The sequence below is a fragment of the Nannobrachium achirus genome (genome assembly GCF_963921795.1).
Source record: "Nannobrachium achirus genome assembly, chromosome: 2".
NCBI classification, from domain to species: Eukaryota; Metazoa; Chordata; class Actinopteri; order Myctophiformes; family Myctophidae; genus Nannobrachium; species Nannobrachium achirus.
Genome location: NC_137811.1, coordinates 55,025,286 through 55,045,739, shown reverse-complemented (window position 1 = coordinate 55,045,739; position 20,454 = coordinate 55,025,286). Strand labels below are relative to the sequence as shown.

Here is a 20,454-nt window from a genome sequence, read left to right as displayed (position 1 = left end):
TGGGAAACAGTGTTACATAAAGTGATGAACTTGACGCAATAAAAAGCAATGTGTCTGCGACCCACAAATGTGTCCCAAGTTCCCAACCCAGTGTTTTGGGAAACAGTGTTACATAAAGTGATGAACTTGACGCAATAAAAAGCAAGTTCATGGATGACAATAACCAGAGCGTCCCTTCCTTCCACTATCTCTCATATCACGCGCGTCTCGTGTTCCGGGTCAGGAGACACCAGTGCGCTCCTCTCGCCGTCGCTCCAGAGTGCGTTCGATCTGTCGTCTGGCAGCAGCCGCGGTCTCTTCTGCCAACTCAGGCTCAACGAACCACGGCGCATCCACGAGTTGCCTCTACACAAACAGTAGCAACACCGTCGATCTATTTACAACGAGCAACATGGCACACGGCACAGTCCGACGGGAGTCCGTGGAGACAGAGATGCACAAGTCCGAGGACCAGAGCAAAACCTTCGTCTACACCAAGAAGCGGGGGTATGACGTTACTCGAAACCCCCACCTGAACAAGGTAAACACGGCGAGCGAGCGGTTGTGCATGGCGTTCGTTTTGACATCTTTCTGAACGCGACACAAGGGTTATTATCATACTGTTACTCAGCAGGGTTCAGCAGCAGCTTTACAGTTGGCTATATTTAGATTTAAAGGGACCAAACGTACTTTAAGTCAACCAGAGAGAGTGTTTTCTTGAAGTTGTTCCACGTGCTCTCTACTGTACAGTATGTAGGCTACTGCCTGTAAAACTGTAGCTTTCAGCAGGGGAGCAAGCAGCAGCACGCCCCCATTCCCAACCCCGGTGATTCAGCTTATTTTGACAGCTCGCAACAAGCTTAAAGTATTAGTTAACATTGTGTAAAATGGGTATTTCCTGCCAGCGGTGGAAAAAATACTCAAATGTTTTAGGCTACTTTGTAAAAGTATCAATACTTTCAACATAGAAATTAAATACTCTTTTACAAGTAAAAATTCCGGAATTCAAAATGTACTTGAGTAAAAGTATAAAAGTAAAGGCATCAAAATGTAAGTAGGCTACCAAAAGTAAAATTACTCATTACGCAGAATGTCCCATTTCAAGTTTTCAAATGTATACAAATATTTTGAAAATGGCAGATCTACAAGCTCACAATGCATTGTGTGAGCTTGTAGATCGGCTATTTCCAAAATATATACAAGGCTGAAGTGGTAGTATTAATTATCACAATCTACAAAGTAACTAGTAGCCTAATTAAAGTGTTCAAATAAATGTATTGGAGTAAAAGTATAATAATTGGATTCGAGTTGTAGTGGAAATTGGTAAAAGTATTGGAAATTGGAAATACCCAAGTAAAGTACAATATCTCAAAGTTGTACTTAAGTAAATGTAGGCTACTTAATGACTTTACACCACTGGTTAACATTGTGTAAATGGGTATTTCCTGCTTGTATTAATACGCTATAACCTGCTTTAATGTTCCCTTCCGGGTTTCCAAGGAATTAAGGCTTGTTATTCACACTTTCACAATCAGAAAAGTTGAGCAGTTTCCTTCCTCATGCCCGCTGGTTTTCCTGAGTCAGCAGAGAGAAAAGCAGAGTGTAACATGTTAATGTGACGGAAAGGAAAGGCTGGATTCGCTGCAGTCTTTGCTATTTCAAGGCCATACTATTCCAGTATGGCCGGCATGCATAGCTAATTGGACGTTAGATTTTCTTCCCCTCTCTTTCAGCAGAGCAAACCTGTCACTGGCAAAGAGCACGTGTGAGGGCGATGCTGTCAGCTGTCTATTTGCCTTTCCAGTGTATTCGCCCTGTTTAGTAAATGGAATGGGGCCCTACAGGTCTCTCTGGTTCAGGTCTATACATACATACAGGCTGGTGTGACACGGCCACTGTCCATGGTGCTGACTGGCCAATAAACAACAGCTGCACAGGTCATGTGTCAAGTTTGCATGTGTATAATGGTCCTTTCAGGTGATGATGGTCAGGGGCGTCACAAGGGGTAGGAAAGTGGGACTGAGTTACTAGGCCGGGCCCAAGGTGGAGGGGCCCTAGTAACTTTAGCTATTGAAAAATAGCAGATATACAAGCTCACAGCGCGGCACCGAGTGCCGCGCTGCGAGCTTGTAGATCTGCTATTTTTGAAAAGTCGTGAAAATGTGTGCAAATCTTTGAATATGACATAGAAACATAAGATTCTTGCACATAATTCACGATTTCTCAAAAATAGCAGATCTACAAGCTCACAGCACGGCACTTGGTGCCGCGCTGTGAGCTTGTATATCTGCTATTTTTCAATAGTTAACATTCATGGGGGGCCCACAGTGAATCCTTGTACCCAGGGCCCAGAATTTGGTGTGACGCCTCTGACTCTGGAATGTGTCTCAACTGGGTCAAATGACTCGTTCATGTTCACATGCTTTAGGGTTGGAACATTTAAAGATGGATGAAGGTGATTTATTTGCTATCTATCTGCCCTATCACTGTACTGTATAGCTTATCATATCATGTCTGTTACTGATTCCTACAGGCAGTACATTTAATAAGAAATATTATTACATTTATCGACGAATTCGGTTTCCACTGTACCAGCACATTGCCTGTTTTAAGTCAGCTAACTTGTGTTGCTGTCCCAGTGCCTGTCCTTTGCGATAGGCTGAATTGTGATTACTTCAAAACTTGGCCAATTTGTGTTGCATCCTGAATTTAAACTTTTCTGACTTAATTATCTGACAATAACTTCCTGGTCGGGAACTTGTATGCACTGTACTCTTGCAGTAGCCAGTAGCCAGATGATTTGATAGATAGAGATCAGCCCCTCCGTCCGTCCGTCCGTCCGTCCGTCCGTCCGTCCGTCCGTCCGTCCGTCCATCCATCCATTCACCATTAAATGCTATCATTGGCCGATTTAACGTTTTAGCGTGTCATGCATTCCACTGTATTTAGAATATGTTAAATATAAGCTGTGCTTTTTTGATAACGGCTGCCGTTTACCACAGTAAATGTGTCTGCTAATCAGCTAACCCGCGGCACCCGCCCTCAGCTGATAAGTCAGTTGGTAGTTCAAACACCCTAGTTTTCCACGAAGGCTGGAGTTCAGGACCCTACATGTTCATCAGGTTAATGACTCCATCCAGGGGAACACACAAACGCACGCACGCACGCATGCAGTGTAGAATAGATGTTGTAATTCAATCAGAGGCTGATGATATGATACCACATAATTGTTGTTGAGTTGCTGCTGGACTGCTTTCAATCCTCTCTACAGTCTCATGTTTTTGCTATTGTGTTTCTTTTAGGTCAGGCCTTTATCCTGCAGAACTTGTTTTTTTTCTTCCATTTAGTAGTTTGAGTGTAGTTTAGTCATATGGACTAATTTACATGAACTAATTTAATTGTTGCCAGTCCTGTTTTGAGACAGTTCCCTTTTGACTCCGCTCTGACTGAGAGGTTGACTGTTTGCGATAAAGGCCAATCTTGAGGCTGCCTTTAGCTCTTAAACCATGGCCCCCGTAAATTGTTTGTTTATATCCCAATTTACACCTCGGGGTCCTGAATGGTGCCTCTGTACAAGAGGGCCATTCAATGTATTTCTTAGATTACTTGACCCAAATTCGTGTTGAAGCAAGATTGGTCTACCACTTACGACATTACACATTGCTTTGTCTACCCTGGTAAAATCCAATTAGTAACTGGATCTTCAACCAGGCAATCAAATCTGGGACCCTCGGTACATGTTTGAATTTGACATTGTGCAATGGATGGAGCATGTTATCCTCATCCCTTCACTCGGTCTTTTCATGGATGCGTCTCACGCTCTCTTTCTCTCAGTCCCTATTTCTCTTGCTCACTACTCTCCCTTCTTTTTTCATGCTTTTTGTTTGTGAGCAGTGTGAATAGTGAATGTTATGAGAGCCACAGTTCTTTTATGTTTTATGATGAGGTTTTTCGCTCTACTTTTCATGTTACTTCCTAATGAGCCACAGGCAAAGAACGTGTGTTATTGCTTTGTTTTGGAGACTGGGGCTTAATGAGAATAATTAAGTGTGTGCTGGAACCGTGTTAAGAAACCTTTAGCAGCATGCATCTGCTTTTGAAAACTGCAGGGTCCTGGCCTACATTTATCTGTACCAACAAAACTGAGCAATCTTAAATTAGTATACATTTCAAGTCATTTGGTTAATATAAAACATTTTTCCTTTGTCCTTAAAAAGAATATGTAAACATTTATTTCAATTTAGTTTCAACTCAATAACAAATTCAGAAGATTTTAGTTATTACTTTTTTTTTACACATATGCCAAAGTTGATCCAAAGGCCACACTTTTCCGTTATTCTAAAATGACCTTACTTTGCAGTATATTTTGAGGGGAAGAGTGGCAAACCACAACGATTTGCAAATATAGTACTGCAGTGAAGCACCCCACATCAATGAGGTCATCTTGGCTCTGGAACTGGTTGTGAATGATCAACATGATACCCTCATCAGTCGGTGGCTGAAATGGACCTCAGACAGAGGCCGCCCTCAACAGGTTAGAGCAATAGAAGTGGAAAAAAGGCTTCTTATGCAGCAAGGTGAACTATCCACTGTCAACCTTGCACATGTACCAAGGTGAGGAAATTAGAGGAGAAGGTAGGAAATGACTCCGAAAGCATGTTCATGCTGCCAGGCACAGGCAGGCTTCTGTGATTCCACCAGGGGCACATTGTTGCCCTCCTTCTGAGTTCAGCATGCCCTGTGTGTTTACATCCCTCACCTGGCCCACTTCAGTCCCAAACAGGGGCCAGTCACAGCACAACCTGCTAATTGATGCTGAGGGACACGGTGCTGAAAGCAGCCTGTCCTCACATTGACAGGAGTCAATTTAGTTTTTAATCTCCTTACAGCCAATGTGCACACACACACACACACACACACACACACACACACACACACACACACACACACACACACACACACACACACACACACACACACACACAGAGATTCAAGTGCAACATATGCATGTGCATACATACATATGCACTAGCAATCTTACATCTTCGCTCAACACTCCCTCCTTTTTTAACAGATGTGGAACAGGATATTATAGGTGTGTTTAGACTGTGTGTGTGTGTGTGTGTGTGTGTGTGTGTGTGTGTGTGTGTGTGTGTGTGTGTGTGTGTGTGTGTGTGTGTGTGTGTGTGTGTACGATGTAATAAAGAGATGAAGTGGGGGGGGGGGGTTGATGTGGAGAAAGGGGTCTCTGTGGAGAGGAAGAGAGAGCTGGCCACGGTTCACAAGACGGCCTCTGTCTCCCTGCTTGATCACGCATTAATGAGCCGTCTGTGTGAATCCCAGCCCTCACTACGTCTCTCTGACGCTGGTTCCACCTGGAGCAAAACAACCACAACGACCCTCCCTTAAAAACTCCTAGCGCCCTATCAGCAGCGCTGTTTCTCCATGAACACAGAGTTGAGCCCTTGGTACGTACTAGATGACCAACAGATGCCCATTCACCGGGGTTATATGCTGTTTGTGTGTTGCAGTCAGTTTGAAGTGTAAAGGAGAATGGGAACTGCAGCCACTCTGCCCTCCTGTGGATTCCGTGATCAGGCAGGTGCAGGTTGCTTGTTTGCACTGCAATTTAGATGTCATCAACATCCTTTTGCAATATAGACCAACAGAGTGATGAACAGTACTGCATCCACAATGTTTTGTTTGTCAGGCTCAATGATTGCAGTCTAGGCCTCCAAGTGTGGAATGGTTCAATCAGGCATTCATGCTCTTAGCAGCAAAGCCCTATACAATTTTAGATTGATACCCCAGATTAAATGGTACCGTTTATTGTGGGGTTGTTTAAATAACTAACTTTATGCAACATTTGAGACTAAAACAGGATGCTGCTTGAGAATCCAGGCTCAGACAGGGTTGCAATTGGATGCTCCATTTGCAACCACAGGCTCCACACATGACATTGCAAGATGGCCTTTCAGATGAAAGAACTCCATTAAGAATCTTTGTTCTTGGCAGGCGTTGAACAACACTGTATCTGATTGGCTGACGAGGATGTGTTGGCATGCCAAATGCCCAAGCCTTTTAATGCAGTTGGGCTTATGATAACTGTAACGACTGGAAGTCATCAGGTTTGGCTGCTTCACTCCTTGCTGTTTGAATCTTTTTTTCTTTCTTTTTTCACCAAGCTTGCATTTTCCTCAAGCTGAGGCTTAAATAGATACATTTAGCAATAAACAAACAAATGGTAACAAAACATCTACAGTAGCTTCCGATTCAGTAATGGGAAGCACTCTGGATGAACCTCTCTGTGGTTCTCTGAATCCTTGTTGGGTTCTGGTTTGTTTTCATGGTGTGGATAGAATCACTCCTTTGTGTGTAGCACGTATTTTGGACAAGATACATAACATTTCATAATTGGAAAAAGGTGCCAGTGGACTAAAATAGCAGATCTTGCCCTGACTTCTGCCCTTGTGGAATGCACTGATGCACCTTTATTTCCAGTTGGGTCACAGTGTCAGCTAGACATAAAGTTTCTTCTTCTACAAACCTGCCCAGTCAGGGCAGGTTTGTAAAGGTTTTGTTCTGCCAGTTATGTGTGTTGGCAAGGCTATTTGTCAATGCTTTGTTTGTGTATGGATGTTACAAGCTCTGGCCTCCAGGCAGAGTTAAATGGTGATTAATTACCTGCATGTAATGGTTTACAATGAAAGAATGCCATGCCAAATTCTATCACACTACAGCAGTTTCACCCCAAAGTCTGTCTGGGTGGGTGAGGGCTCATGGAAAGACTAGAGTCCGACCAATGCCAGAGTTTTGGGTCTCCTGCCAATCCCGATTTTGGAGAGTCCTATTCATGGGTTGCATTTGAAGTCATACAGCGGCCATGTTGAGGACCAACACAGGTGTAGAACATTGGTTCTATGCCAATCAGACAATTGAAACACCTGTGTTGGTCCTCAACATGGACGGTGTAGAACTACAAATGCAACCCATGAATAATCTTAAGGACTCACACAGAGACGTCATTACGTGCGCGTCCCGCGTCAGAAACGCATTCACGTCGCCCAGAGACGCATTCACATCATGTTCCAGGGGTCCCAGGGACGCATCCTCATTGGAGTCCATGTTAAAATAATTTACAGTGTCGCGGTCAGGGTCCCCGCGGAATGAACGTGTCGCAAACAGCATTTCGTTTCATTAATATCCTCGCCAGAAACTGCCTGCCATCTGTCTGTCTCTTTCTGCATGCAGCGGAGCCACCGCACTCTGCAGCAGAGCCGAGGCTCCACTGAACTTCGCTCCCGCGTACATGAACGTGCTCTGTCACTGTGATGTGATGCTACGTTTAGCTACATGCTAAAGCTACTGCCGTTTCTGGCTGAAGTCATAAAAAGATGTCTGATTTTCAAAGCGGAGAAACTAATTATCTGTGATTTACAACAGCCGTTCTCCCGAGCGCTCCACGTTCTCATAGTATTACGTCTCTCCCATAGAGTGGTCTCTCCATACACAGTGGTGAGAAAAGTATACTCAAATGTTTTACTTAAGTAAAAGTATCTATACTGCAAGTAAAAGTCCAGAATTCAAAATGTACTTGAGTAAAAGTATAGGCTACACTTAGGACTAAAAGTAAAAGTACTCATTATGCACAATGATTCTGTATCACATGTTACCAAATAATATCCTTTGAAAATAGCCATGGCTGAAGTGGTTCTGTAGGCTATACTTTTCAAAGTAACTAGTAAAGTTTTCAAATAATTGTAGTGGAATAAGTACAATATTTGCCTCTGAGATGTAGTGGAGTAGAAGTAAAAGTAATGACAATTGGAAATACTCCAGTAAAGTAAAAGTACCTTAAATTGTACTTATAAGTACAGTACTTGAGAAGATTACCTTTTTATTACCCCAAGAAAATAAAAAAGACCATTATTGCACCAAAGTAATCAACAAGCTAAAACTATACTATCAAAAATGTCCAAACATTAGCCTAATTGTAAAATAATATAAGATAGAGGCAAACATTTTATAAATAGCCGATCTAAAAGCTCACAATGCAAAAAATAAATAAAATGGGGACCCAAATTGGGGACCCATAATTTTTTTCTGGGACTCATTCGAATGACCACCTGTGGGTCCCGGGACCCGGGCGCCGCTAGGTGCCGCTAGAGTGCCAGCCATTCTCCCGTAGGCATTCACTATCACATCCGGGTCGCCAGCCTGAACTGGCTTGGCTTTTCACTCGAATGAGTGCTATGCTAGCGAGCCGGAGGAAGTTAGCTATCAGTTAGCAATCGACTATATAATTTTTTAGAAGAGCGATCTAAAGTTATTCAGCCGCCAAAATAACTTGTCTGCTGGCCTCGGAACACAATCCGGAGAAAATCCGCTGTAAAGATGTGTTTTTCTATTGGAGTGGACGGCCCATTACGGGCCGTGTAAACAGAATCGCGGCCTTGTGCTAGGATGCTAAATTAGACCGGGGCTTCGTTGATGCCTCCGATTATTTAATTCATTTTACTAAAGGAACCGAAAAATGTCGGTTCTTGTAATCCTTAATACGTCTTGCTGAAACAGCGTTTTTTTGGGGGGGCTCTAAACTTTTTTCTAAACCATTTTCAATGGAATAAATCATCGGGACAAGTAGAATGGCTCGTTGGGAAGCGGTGGAGGAGCCAGGACCACCCACGTCGCTACTAGCAGCTCAGGGTAAGCGAAATAGATTAAAAAATTAGTATTGGAATGGAAAAAAGAACCGATATTATTCGGTTTTCGCACAGAAAGAGTTCACTGCTCACACAATATTGGTTATCGGACTATATCAGTGATTACTAATATTTAGACAAACTCGCCTCCAGTAACAACTAGGGCTGTCCTCGACTCGGGATTTTTGAAGTCGATTCGAGTCGAGGGGTTCATTACGACGCGTCGACGAATCGTTTTATAGTCTACTTTGTGTAAAAAAAAAAAAAAAAAAAAAAAAAAAGTGTTGCTTTAAACGTCCACATCAACATAACACAATAATACATTAAGATGAATTGAATACACAGTGTTTTCGGTGATATCGGTGCGCGAGCACAAACGTTATCTGCATAGCAATGTACAACACCGTTAAAACAAATAAAACATCTCCGCTGTTCAACTCTGCCCCGTCTCGGTGCACTGCCGTGCAGTAGAGATGAGACATTCGCGAACGATTCCGCTCTCTTGAACGGCTCTTTTAAATGAACGATGGGATCCAGTCCGCAGTCGCGGGACACCATTCACTGACAGAGTAATGAGTCGGTGTCGAGAACGGATTCATTTCAGAAACGGATCATAAAAAGCGGGAGGCACAGCTCCCGCTAGAGCCAGCAGTCAGTGTGGACATGTCATGGACGCAAACACAGCGAAACAAACATCATCATGGATTACTTACAACACTGGAACAATTCAGAAGCACTTTAATTAGAAAATGTAACTAGTAGCCTACACTTGTGTATGTTAATTTGACTTTAGTAGATTGTTTAATTACTTCGTGGACGTGCGTTTGTGCTGTGGCAGGTTATTTAATATGGGATTTTGACAGCGTGCTTCTCCTCTTAACGGAACACTCACTGTCCCGGCTCCGAATGTTTTAACGATGCGGCGGTTCTGGCCGTTCCGTCTCACTTTCACCCCTACGCTAGTATAGTGCGAGACAATAAATGACTGTTCGCCAATTGCTACATCTCTCAATTGGAAGTACATGACACCAGTCCAGCAGTGCACTGCAGTAGTAGGCTAACTGGTGATATAAAAATATATATATATTTTCGACTCCTCGACTCAAACAATTGGCGTCGATTCCCGGGGCTTAAAGCGACGCGTCGATTCGTCGATCTTTAGAGGACAGGCCTAGTAACAACTGCCAACACACACGCACACACACACACACACACACACACACACACACACACACACACACACACACACACACACACACACACACACACTATCGTTTTGGGAAAACCTTTCGCAACAAATCAGCTGCATAATTGCAGATACAGATGTCATTAAAACAAACAAGTCAAATAATGACTGATATACAGTATTGGCTCAAACAAAGACAGAGGTGTTATAGTTTCAGAGTTGAATGACAGTGGTTAAATGAAGTTCAGCTTGATGATTGCCCACAGCACGATTACAGGCCCCTGTTTAACTGAGCAGCGACAAACCTTGTTCTGTTCAGACTTTATGTGGGTCAGGTATACTTGTCAATCCTTCTCACTAGGTGGGCCGTGGCTCTCTACCTGTGTGTGTGTGTGTGTGTGTGTGTGTGTGTGTGTGTGTGTGTGTGTGTGTGTGTGCGTGTGCGTGTGCGTGTGTGTGTGTGTGAGATGGCCCTGTGGCCCCAGGTGTGGCCGGGTGCCTCCAGGTGTGGCGACACGATTGCATGCATCGCTGGTGGTCAGACATTCCACTGACGGACCAGAGCATCTAGACAGAGAAAGTGCACACTCGCTGCTCTCCAATAACTCACCTCTTGTAACACCTGCCAAAACACGCACGCACGCACGCACGCACGCACGCACACACACACACACACACACACACACACTCCAGTTCTGATCCTGTGTCTATTCAGGGGCAGACCTGTCCAAACTGGCCAAACTCCTCAGGTTTTTGTGTGCTTTTTGGAAGACAGGCTTTATTCAAGTAAGGACAATGGGGAAGCCATTAGACTGAGGCAGGCTGAGACCTCATCGCCTTCCTATCAAGCACGTCTCAAACACCTCACCTTGCTCAGCCCCTCCTCCATTCTGTCTTTCTCGCCACTTCTTTCATTCATCAATGCAGCTTTTGTGTGTTAGATTTGAAGGGGGCTGTCTCAATCATTTGGCAGAAATGTTCCCATGGTGATTAAAACAAAGCGTAACAGGGATGATGTGATTTGTTTTCACAATGACAAAGGCAATATTTCATTTTTCATTCATTTCAGTCTTCTGCATTATTCTGCATAATGATAGAGTTAAGTAAACAGGACTTTGCAAGCCTGTTTAAGCAGGAGGTGGATACATGCCACTGTACGCCGGAGAGCTTTTAATTTGAAACGACAGATGCAGGAAGCTGTGACACTCGGCCTGTGTAGTGTGGGTTGTGGCCAATCAGATTGCTGAATATGACGGGGTAGCAACCACTAGCAGTTGTTTCCTCTATAGAAACTCCTGAATATTGTTTACAAACCTTTAAACTAGACATAGATTGAGCAACTAAACTCCATGGCCTATTTGTCCCAAAACATTAAATCAGAAACTGTATCTGTTGTAGGGACGGCCAAATGGAGAATTTTTCTTAACCGATAACCCTATCGGTTAATTAACCGTTAACCGTTTAAGGACGTGTTAAAAAATGTGCTATTTTAGCGATTTAAAAAGGGAAAATACACCTGTTTCTCCCCATAATAAAGTGCCATATTTACACACTAAAAACAATAAAACTAGGAGAAACAAGAATACAAATGTTTCCTAAAAGAAATGTGCTTTTGCAAAGAAACGGTGGGATTGAAATAAAAAGTCTAATGTGATGCGGCTGTGCCAGGTACCGGTACGTGCACACATAGGCAAAGGGGGCTTAAGCCCCTGCCCTTTTATCCAAGTGCCCTTGAATGCATTCTTTTACTATGGTAAAAGAAATGCAAATTTCCTCTTTCCATATGATAACTGAAGGCTGCATTCAAGAGAATTGTCCACCAAAAGGCCCTTTTAGAAATGTCAGCCCCTGCCTCTCTAACATTCTCTGCACCTCCCTGGCTGCAGCAGCGAGACGCAAGCACATCTACTTCGCACTTCCCCCTCTCCTCTGTGTGTGTTGTGTAGAGCAATAACTTACAATCGTATGACTTTTGGAATGGTTGAAACATCGGCTAAACGTGATGTCCATTTCATTCATTTTCTTCTCTCTCGCCCGTGTTTTGTGTGTGTTGATGCAGCGATCCACTCTGAGCTTTGTGTTTTTTTCGCATAGCCTACTCTGTAACCAAGACAAGTCACGTTCCACACGTCATGTAACATTAGAAAGTTGTGTTTTAAGCTCTTCTTAAACGGGATTCAATATGACGGTCTGTTTTGGAAAATCGGAGCATTTGTTTCCTGAAGAACAAGTCAGCGTGCCGTGTACTATTCCAAATCCAGCACAGCAGACTCGCAGTTGTATGCAACTATGCAATGCATGCATGGATGTTACACAGACATTGGTGTCCAGAAATGTGTGACCACAGCGCGTATAGTTGCATGGTTGATGACTTGATGTTGCATAGATATTGGTGTACAGGGCTTTTGGTGTGACACGTGGGTTGCTTTTCTTTTTTTATCGGTCAAAATTAACCGTTAGTGATTACCGGTAACCAATTTCCTATCGGTTAAACGGTAACGGTTAACCGTTGGCCATCCCTAATCTGTTGGATTGTATCTATCTATGAATTAGGGAAAAATCTACGCCGCATGTCTGCGTTGACGTCATCTAATGGGAAAACCCTTGAGAAAACACATGGTGACGTCATCCAATGGGAAAACCCTTGGAAAGACACAGAGTGACGTCATCAATCTGTTGATGACGTCACCCAGTTCACGTCCCAGGCCACATACGAGTAAGACGCCTCAGGGCAACATGCGACCTCGCCCTAAAAGCGTCAATTCTTGGCCATATGGCCAGTGATGTATATCGGACCAGTTACCCATATATGGAGACCTCTGCATGATAGTCAACAATGTTATGTCAAAACATGCCCATGGGCATTACCAAATATGGGGATTCCCAGATATGTCCTTAATATTGATGACATTGGGACAGGGATCTCCATATTTGGGCATAAAACATATGTTAATTAGTAAAGCCAAGCAGGGCCTTGGCAAGTTAGGGCCTGGGTTTGATTCCTGGGGATCTCCATACAGTATATGGGCATAAGGGGGTACCCTAACAGGGCATCACCTGGGAATGCCCATATGGACATTTTATTTATTTTATCCTTTATTAATATATATCCATATACATATATGGACTTACTGTCAGTCAGTCAGTCAGTCAGTCAGTCAGTCAAGAAATGTCCGTAAGCGACATGCACTTGTTCTGACAGGCCAATAGGTCAGAGGTCAAATAGAATTTGTCCTCTGCATTTATCCATCCTAACTATTAGGAGCAGTGGCTGCCATTAATATGGAGCAGTTGGGGGTTAAGTGTCTCGGACTGGGTGACATTTCAATTCCAATTCTATCCAGTCAGCTATGCCCCCCAGGCCAGAGAGCTTAAGTTACAATATCTTTTCATATATTGACATCTGCTGTATTACTGTAACAGGTTATGTAAAGAGTGGACATATCATGATAAACAGGTTCACTGGGTCAGTTCACCACAGTTCACACACATAACTTGACCACCATGAAGCATATTATGCTGACTGAACCGCCGGGAACTAGGGATTCTTTTCTGTTCATTTACGCCTGAGCGTGAGCTATAGCTTTATTGGGGAGTACGGTTTTAATGCCTTTCCCTCATTGTAACAGAGAAGGTGTTTGCTCTGCCAAGAAATCCTCCTTTCTTTGCCCCCTTTTCTCTCTTGTGAAAGATTCATTCAGAGACCAAGGCTGCCTTCTAGGTGGCCTTCTGGACAGCAGAGATTACTGTCATCATAAAAGCCAACAGGGACAACAGAGATACACATTTCACTGGTCACTTTTCAGTGGCATAACATGTTCAAGTCATAGTAGCCATTGATGCCTCTGTGGTCGATCCCAAACTGAAGAAGTCACAGAGGTCAGTGGGTATAGGTTCTTTTTTCTTCTACTACAATGCCATTGTAGCTGTGTCAATTGCAATATATATCACCACACAAATCTGCACTTTCTTGTCCCATGAGAATTTCAGAGACTGCACAAAGGCAATCCAGATCTCATGACCTAAGCGATGCCACCAGTTCTGACTAGGGATGGGACGATATGAAAATGTCATATCACGATTATTGTGACAAAAGATTTACGATATTACCGCGGTAATCAAAATCCATTATCCTGTGGTGGAACATTTTCCAAAAAATAGCCAATCTATAAGCTCACTGTGAGCTTGTAGATCTGCTATTTTTTGGCAAAGACATTTGATAGAGTGAAAAAAAAGACTGTATCAAGTACATATATTATAAGTACTTTCTTACCAATTATAGAGGGTTTAAATGGTACTGGATATGCAGCTCGGCAAATAAAAGGTGAATTGATCCCAGTGCATGACGGAGCAAGATAGCACGATAAATTAAATCTCCCACGATATTATCTTGAGTGTTTTTTATCACGATAATATCGCGTATCGTCCCATCCCTAGTTCTGACAGCACGCAATGACGACTGCCTTGTGTTCCTTGGTTTTAGTCATGGTGGGGCTCTAAGGATAAGGAATTTTCTTTTCTCACTGTATATTTGCTGGCAATGCACAGACTGAATGTGAAATTATTTGTGTTCTGCATTTATCCGTCCAAACCATACATGGGCAACTGAAGGCCCGGGGGCCACATTCACTTAATGCGGCCCGCAGGTTAATACTGGAATACTGATATAATATATCAGTATTCCAGCCATCCGTTATTTTATATTGATCTTTATATGGATCTTCTCAGTGAGATGTCTCCTGTTTGTATTTGTAACTGCATGTGTTGAATGGGGAAAAGAATCTACAGTACATGTACTGTAGCTGTGCTAGCATCATGCTAGCGCAACTAGCCTCTACATTCTAGCATACTTCTTTGTGTAGTTTGGCCAATAAAGTTATTATTTGACTATGTTCACCCCTACGTTAGTCGTCGCTATAGTTGTAAAGACTCGGTGAAGACCTGTGTGAGTGTGTGGCATCTAAAACATTGTCCACCACATCTCTAAAAAATAATTAGCGCAAGTTAGCATCTCCGTTGTGTTTACAGAGAAAGATCCTATCCGCAATGTTGAAAGGGGCGTCGATTTCTTTCGGGAGCGGAGGGGAGGAGGGGGGGGGGGGGGGGGGGTACTGTAGTGGAAAACCTACATATAAAAATGCGGTGCGGTATCGTGCCGTGTCGTGTAGTGTCGGGCTAAAAAATGCTATGGAAAACCGCCTTTGGACACTACTTAGACCGGGGGCCGGGGCATGAACTGGGGTCCTTCCATTTCCTAGACGGCCGCTCTGTCCACTAAGCTCTGGCCACCCCAGCAAGTTGTCGATATCATCTACCTGCTGGCTGCCCTCTATGTCTGTCTGTCTATCTCTGTCCATCCTTCCACCCCTTTGGTCCAAAACAAATCGAACCCCGGAATGATAACAGTGCTTTTAGACTGCTTGTCTTGTTTCTCCTTTTTTTGCCCTCTGGGCACTGAGTACAGCATTAGACAGTTATTTTGAGACAGTCTCAAATTGGATTAGCTTTAGCTGTGAAATGGCAAAGAGATTAATGTGAGATTTCCTTTAGTATTTACCGTGAATTCCCATAGTAGGCTTTTAAACTAGAGGAAATATCTCATTTAGGCAGGGAGGATCTTTATTTATTAGCGTTGCTTTCTTTTTTTCCTCTATATTATATAACACATACTGTACGTATATTCCAGAAGCAGACCACCACCGTACCACTAGTGGACTTTTATATATATATATATATATATATATATATATATATATATATATATATATTTAATTGGTTGCTACTCTCATGTGGTCAGAGCCTCTATTTTACAAGTCAGCATGTCCATGTTTTACCAGAGTGCTCTGTGCGTTATCATACTGTAGTTGTCTATGTAAAGAAAGGGTCGCTTTTAGAAAGATCTGTTCACTGATCTTTTTTGCCAGGCCACAGAACTGACCTTCCAGGCTATGTACAGTAGTCCATCATTATCTAATTCAATTCAATTCAATTTGATGGAAATCACTTTAAAGGATCAAGAAACGCTACCTCTTTATTTGTTTTATCAGACTTGAGAATATGAAAAGAAATCTAAAATGTAGGCGTGGTTATCTGCTGTTGTGGGGGGAGGGGGCGGAGTAATGCGTGCATATCATTATGTTCTGACACTAGACTCAGAGAGAAGCTGTCTGCACTTGTTGCTGTTTGCATTTCGGAATTTTCGTCTTTGAACGGGTAAGGGCTAGTGTTGTGTAACCAGTAAAAATTTGCAAGCATTTTACAAACAAGCTGTCTGAGCTTTTATCCATGGTTAACTTTCTCCAGCTCTGGACTCTGGGACAACCGAGCAGAATCGACCCTAGGCGCTAGCGCTGTTGGTTAGCTATTTTCTGACTGTGTGTGTGTGTGTGTGTGTGTGTGTGTGTGTGTGTGTGTGTGTGTGTGTGTGTGTGGTGATAGCCTAGCTGAGCTAGACATCCCAGCCATGTTAAAACAAGGAGGGAATGATACTGCAGTTAGTTAGCTGCATTAGTATATAGGCTGGCCCCAGGCTAGTGTGGTGACAGTGTGCGTGCACACACAACGTCCACATGCACGAAAAATAGCAGATCTACAAGCTCACAACTAGTCGCTTTCGCGACGCATTGTGAGCTTGTGGTGTAAAATTTGTTAAAAAATTCTACAAAAAACTGGGCGTCAGAAAAGACAGCTTTAAACTTTCCACAGTGACAACTGATGAGGTGTTTAAAAAATTGAGCGCCCTACCTCAACACAAGGCCACTGGCCTTGATAAAATCCCAGCTAGATTTCTCAGAGATTCAGCCGCCACCATTGCTCCAATCATTACCCACATAATTAACCTTTCCATCGAACAGGGTCATGTCCCCCAGGACTTCAAACTAGCAAAAGTAACCCCCCTGCACAAAAAAGGTAGCAAACTAGACCCTGGAAACTACCGCCCCGTTTCCATTCTTAGCTCCATATCCAAAGTCATGGAGAAAATAGTCTACGAACAGATTGCAAGATATCTCGATGAGAATAATCTGATTTACGAGTTCCAATCTGGATTCAGAAAATCCCATTCCACTGACACATGCCTTCTCTATTTGACTGACTGAATCAAACGCGAAGCGGACCAGGGCAAATATAGCGGCATGGTCATGATGGACCTCCAGAAGGCATTTGACACCGTGGATCATGCTATTCTGATTGAGAAACTAAAAGCCATCGGTCTTGACAGCGCAGCAGTGAGCTGGATGCAATCTTACCTGGTGGGGAGGGAACAGGTGGTGGAGATTAACGGTACCCTGTCCCCCCCCCCTCCCAGTAAGCTGTGGTGTTCCTCAAGGTAGCATACTGGGACCTCTGTTGTTCCTAATATACGTGAACGACATGGCATCTGCTTGCGACTGCAACCTGTTCCTGTTCGCGGATGACTCGGCTCTCCTAGTCTCGGGCAAGGATCACTTGCAGGTTGAAAAGACACTTAACTCTGAACTGAGTAAGATCTGCACATGGCTTAACGACAACAAATTGTCAATTCACCTGGGAAAAACCGAGTCCATCCTCTTTGGATCAAATCATAACCTCAAAAAGGTAGATGACTTCACAATCAAAGTGGGTGACAAGGTCATAACACGAAAAAACGAAATCTCTTACTTAGGATGTATCCTTGAAGCTAATCTTTCCAGCGAAAAGATGACTTCTAAAGTAATAAAAAAAATCAACCAACGAACTCGTTTCCTACAGAGGATCGCCCCAATGGTCAACTTCAACACACTGAAGACCATAGCTAGTGCAATAATCCAGCCCCTCTTTGACTACGGAGTCCACGTATGGTATCGTGACGCCCCACAAGCCCTAAAAACTAAACTCCAAACAGCCCAAAATAAACTAATTAGGGTCCTGCTTAACCTTCCCTATCAGACTCACCTCACCGCTACTCACCAGTTAAAAGTGGGGTGGCTCAGAGTAGATGACAGAGTACAGCAACTTGCAATGGGCCTGGTGTACAAGATACACTACACCACTATGATACCCAAATACCTGTCAAAATACTTTATAAACGTTAAGGATGTCCATAATTACAACAGAGTCAACTCAAAGAAAGGGTCAAACTCGTTCTTCTGCTATACCACAAAAATGTGGAATGCCTTACCGAAGGCCATAAAGGAGTGTGGATCACTAGCATCCTTTAAAATTGCCCTGAAAAACCACTTACAGGCAGCAGCCGTTCGCAACTGGTAAAAACCTAGCCCAACCCTCCCCTCCCCTGCCCCTTCCTTGTATATACTTACTGTTTGTTTAGACTTACTGTTTTCTTTTTTTTTCTTTTTTCCTTTTCTTTATATCTACTGCATAGTACTGTGTTCTATTTGTCTGTCATTCAATGTTATATGAGATACTTAAATGGTTTCCTGTTGAAATAAGCTTAGTCTTTTCATGGATCTCCTTTTAGTAGACCTTGTACCAGTGAACTGTACCATCATGAATCTGTACATTTTCCTATGCAAACTTCTAATAAAGCCTTCAATCAATCAATCAATTGTAGTTCGGCTGTGTAGCTATGTATAGCCGAGCTAGCCGTAGCAGCAGCCGCCAAACAGCGTTACATGGCATGATGTAACACGGTGGTTTCGGCTCTGAACGAGACAACGAGACAACAAGCCATGGCTAAAATACTCAAATTGAATATATCCTACTAAAACCATTGGAAATATATACCCTAAACTATACCCTAGGAAAGACAGTCACTGTCTACACACACAGTGTGACTGTGCCCAGAACTCATGTGCGTTTCCAAATAAGGCGACTGCGCGTGTTTCTGGTCTGTGCAATGAAACCACGCCCTCCTTGATCCAAATCTATACAAAACAAATGTTAATATTAATTAGATACATCACAGAAATAAAACAGAGTGAGCTAATATTTAATGAGTGGCGCCAAATATTTCTTTTCTACCCTGAAACTGGAAGAACACAGAAATAGCTACAGAGACAGCAGAAAGCTCTGAATCAACAAGCCTATGGGCAAACTGAACCATATTATTGGTCCCTATCACAAGTGAGTCAGTGATATAATATATATTTATAGAAAAGGTGATTTTGTGTTCCATGACTCTTTAAAATAAAAAGCATAAACTATGACCCATACAAAAATTGTCAGCGAGTGGCAGCAATTGTGAATTGTTGATTCTTGATGATACTTGATCTAAGTAATTAGAAAATACTTATAATTTTTTTTTATAATACATATAATCTGTTGGTGGCATTGCTGTGTGCGTGCATGCGTGCGTGCGTGTGTGCGTGCGTGCGTGTGTGCTGCTGTGGCCATACAAAAAGACAGAAGGAACTTTGCTGCTAAAAAGTGTGGAAGAGCTGCTCGCTGGCCTAAAAGAACGTGAACGGAACCCAAAGCTTCACAGAGTTAAAAGTATGTGAACGGAACCCAAAGCTTCACAGAGTTAAAAGTATGTGAACGGAACCCAAAGCTTCACAGAGTTGCTGATTTGTTCTGAGGCTTGGATGTTTGCCCGGCAATGCTCTCTGGTTCCTGAGGAACTGGAACATAGAGCATGAAAAGACTGTCTCAAGGGGTCTGACTGTGTTTGAAAATCCTACATCTCCACTACCTCTACCGGCCCAGCCTCCATACCCCCCTTAAATCAACAGCGGCTCCGTATTCAAGGTTGTTTAGCCAACAAGCGTGTCTATACATTCACAAGTTGACACCTTTTGATTTAAAGTGCTCTTTGCAAGCATATTTGCTCAGGAAGAGGAATTCAAGATGCTCCTTTTTGGGTCAGACAGAGTTCCAGTTCACCAGGGCTGCAGCTAATGTGGGTGGTGGTGGAGGAGGAGGGGGGGGGGGGGGGGGGGAGAGATTTGGGATGGATGAGATGACTCACTGGAATGAGAAGTAAATAACAGACCTAGCTTGTTGTTTTGTCTCTAATGGTGAACTTGGACCAGTGATGCAGCTGTTGTATGCCATCTGGAAAACTATCTATGGCAATGCAATGCATGCTTGTTTATGTTGCTCGGGCCGCCGCCAACGAGTCCTTGTGGGCTTCTAAACGAACGATGGTCACTCTCCTGCACCGTACCGTGCAAAAGTCGATAGTAACCACCAATCATTGACTGTAGGTTGCAGTTTACTGTCAGAACCGGCACAGCTTGTCCGTATGTATGTATACGCGTGTGTGTGTGTGTGTGTGTGTGTGTGTGTGTGTGTGTGTGTGTGTGTGTGTGTGTGTGTGTGTGTGTGTGTGTGTGTGTGTAACGCCTGATACTGTGGCGATGTGTCATCTGTGACATCACAGGTGACATCGCAGTGATGTCAGATACTCAGAGCAGGGATCTCCATATATAGGCATAAACAGGTGACATCACAGTGATGTCAGATACTCAGAGCAGGGATCTCCATATATGGCCATAAAAGGGATTAATGATGTCAGATACTCAGAGCAGGGATCTCCATATATGGGGCATAAAAGGGATTCTTTTAGGGATCTCCATATATGGGCATAAAAGGGATTAGTGATGTCAGATACTCAGAGCAGGGATCTCCATATGGGCATAAAAGGGATTCTGTTAGGGATCTCTGTAT

The 20,454-nt window shown here is 43.3% G+C and overlaps 1 protein-coding gene across 1 annotated transcript in view; it reads left to right on the top strand.

Moving 5' to 3' along the window:
• Nucleotides 1-283: 283 nt before the first annotated feature.
• me1 (malic enzyme 1, NADP(+)-dependent, cytosolic) overlaps nt 284-20,454 on the top strand; it is a 145,023-nt gene continuing 124,852 nt past the window's right edge. Inside the window, exon 1 of the mRNA XM_080720338.1 lies at nt 284-520. Within this exon, the coding sequence (XP_080576464.1) occupies nt 392-520 (129 nt within the window). The 5' untranslated portion in view covers nt 284-391. The remainder of the gene's footprint in view (nt 521-20,454) is intronic.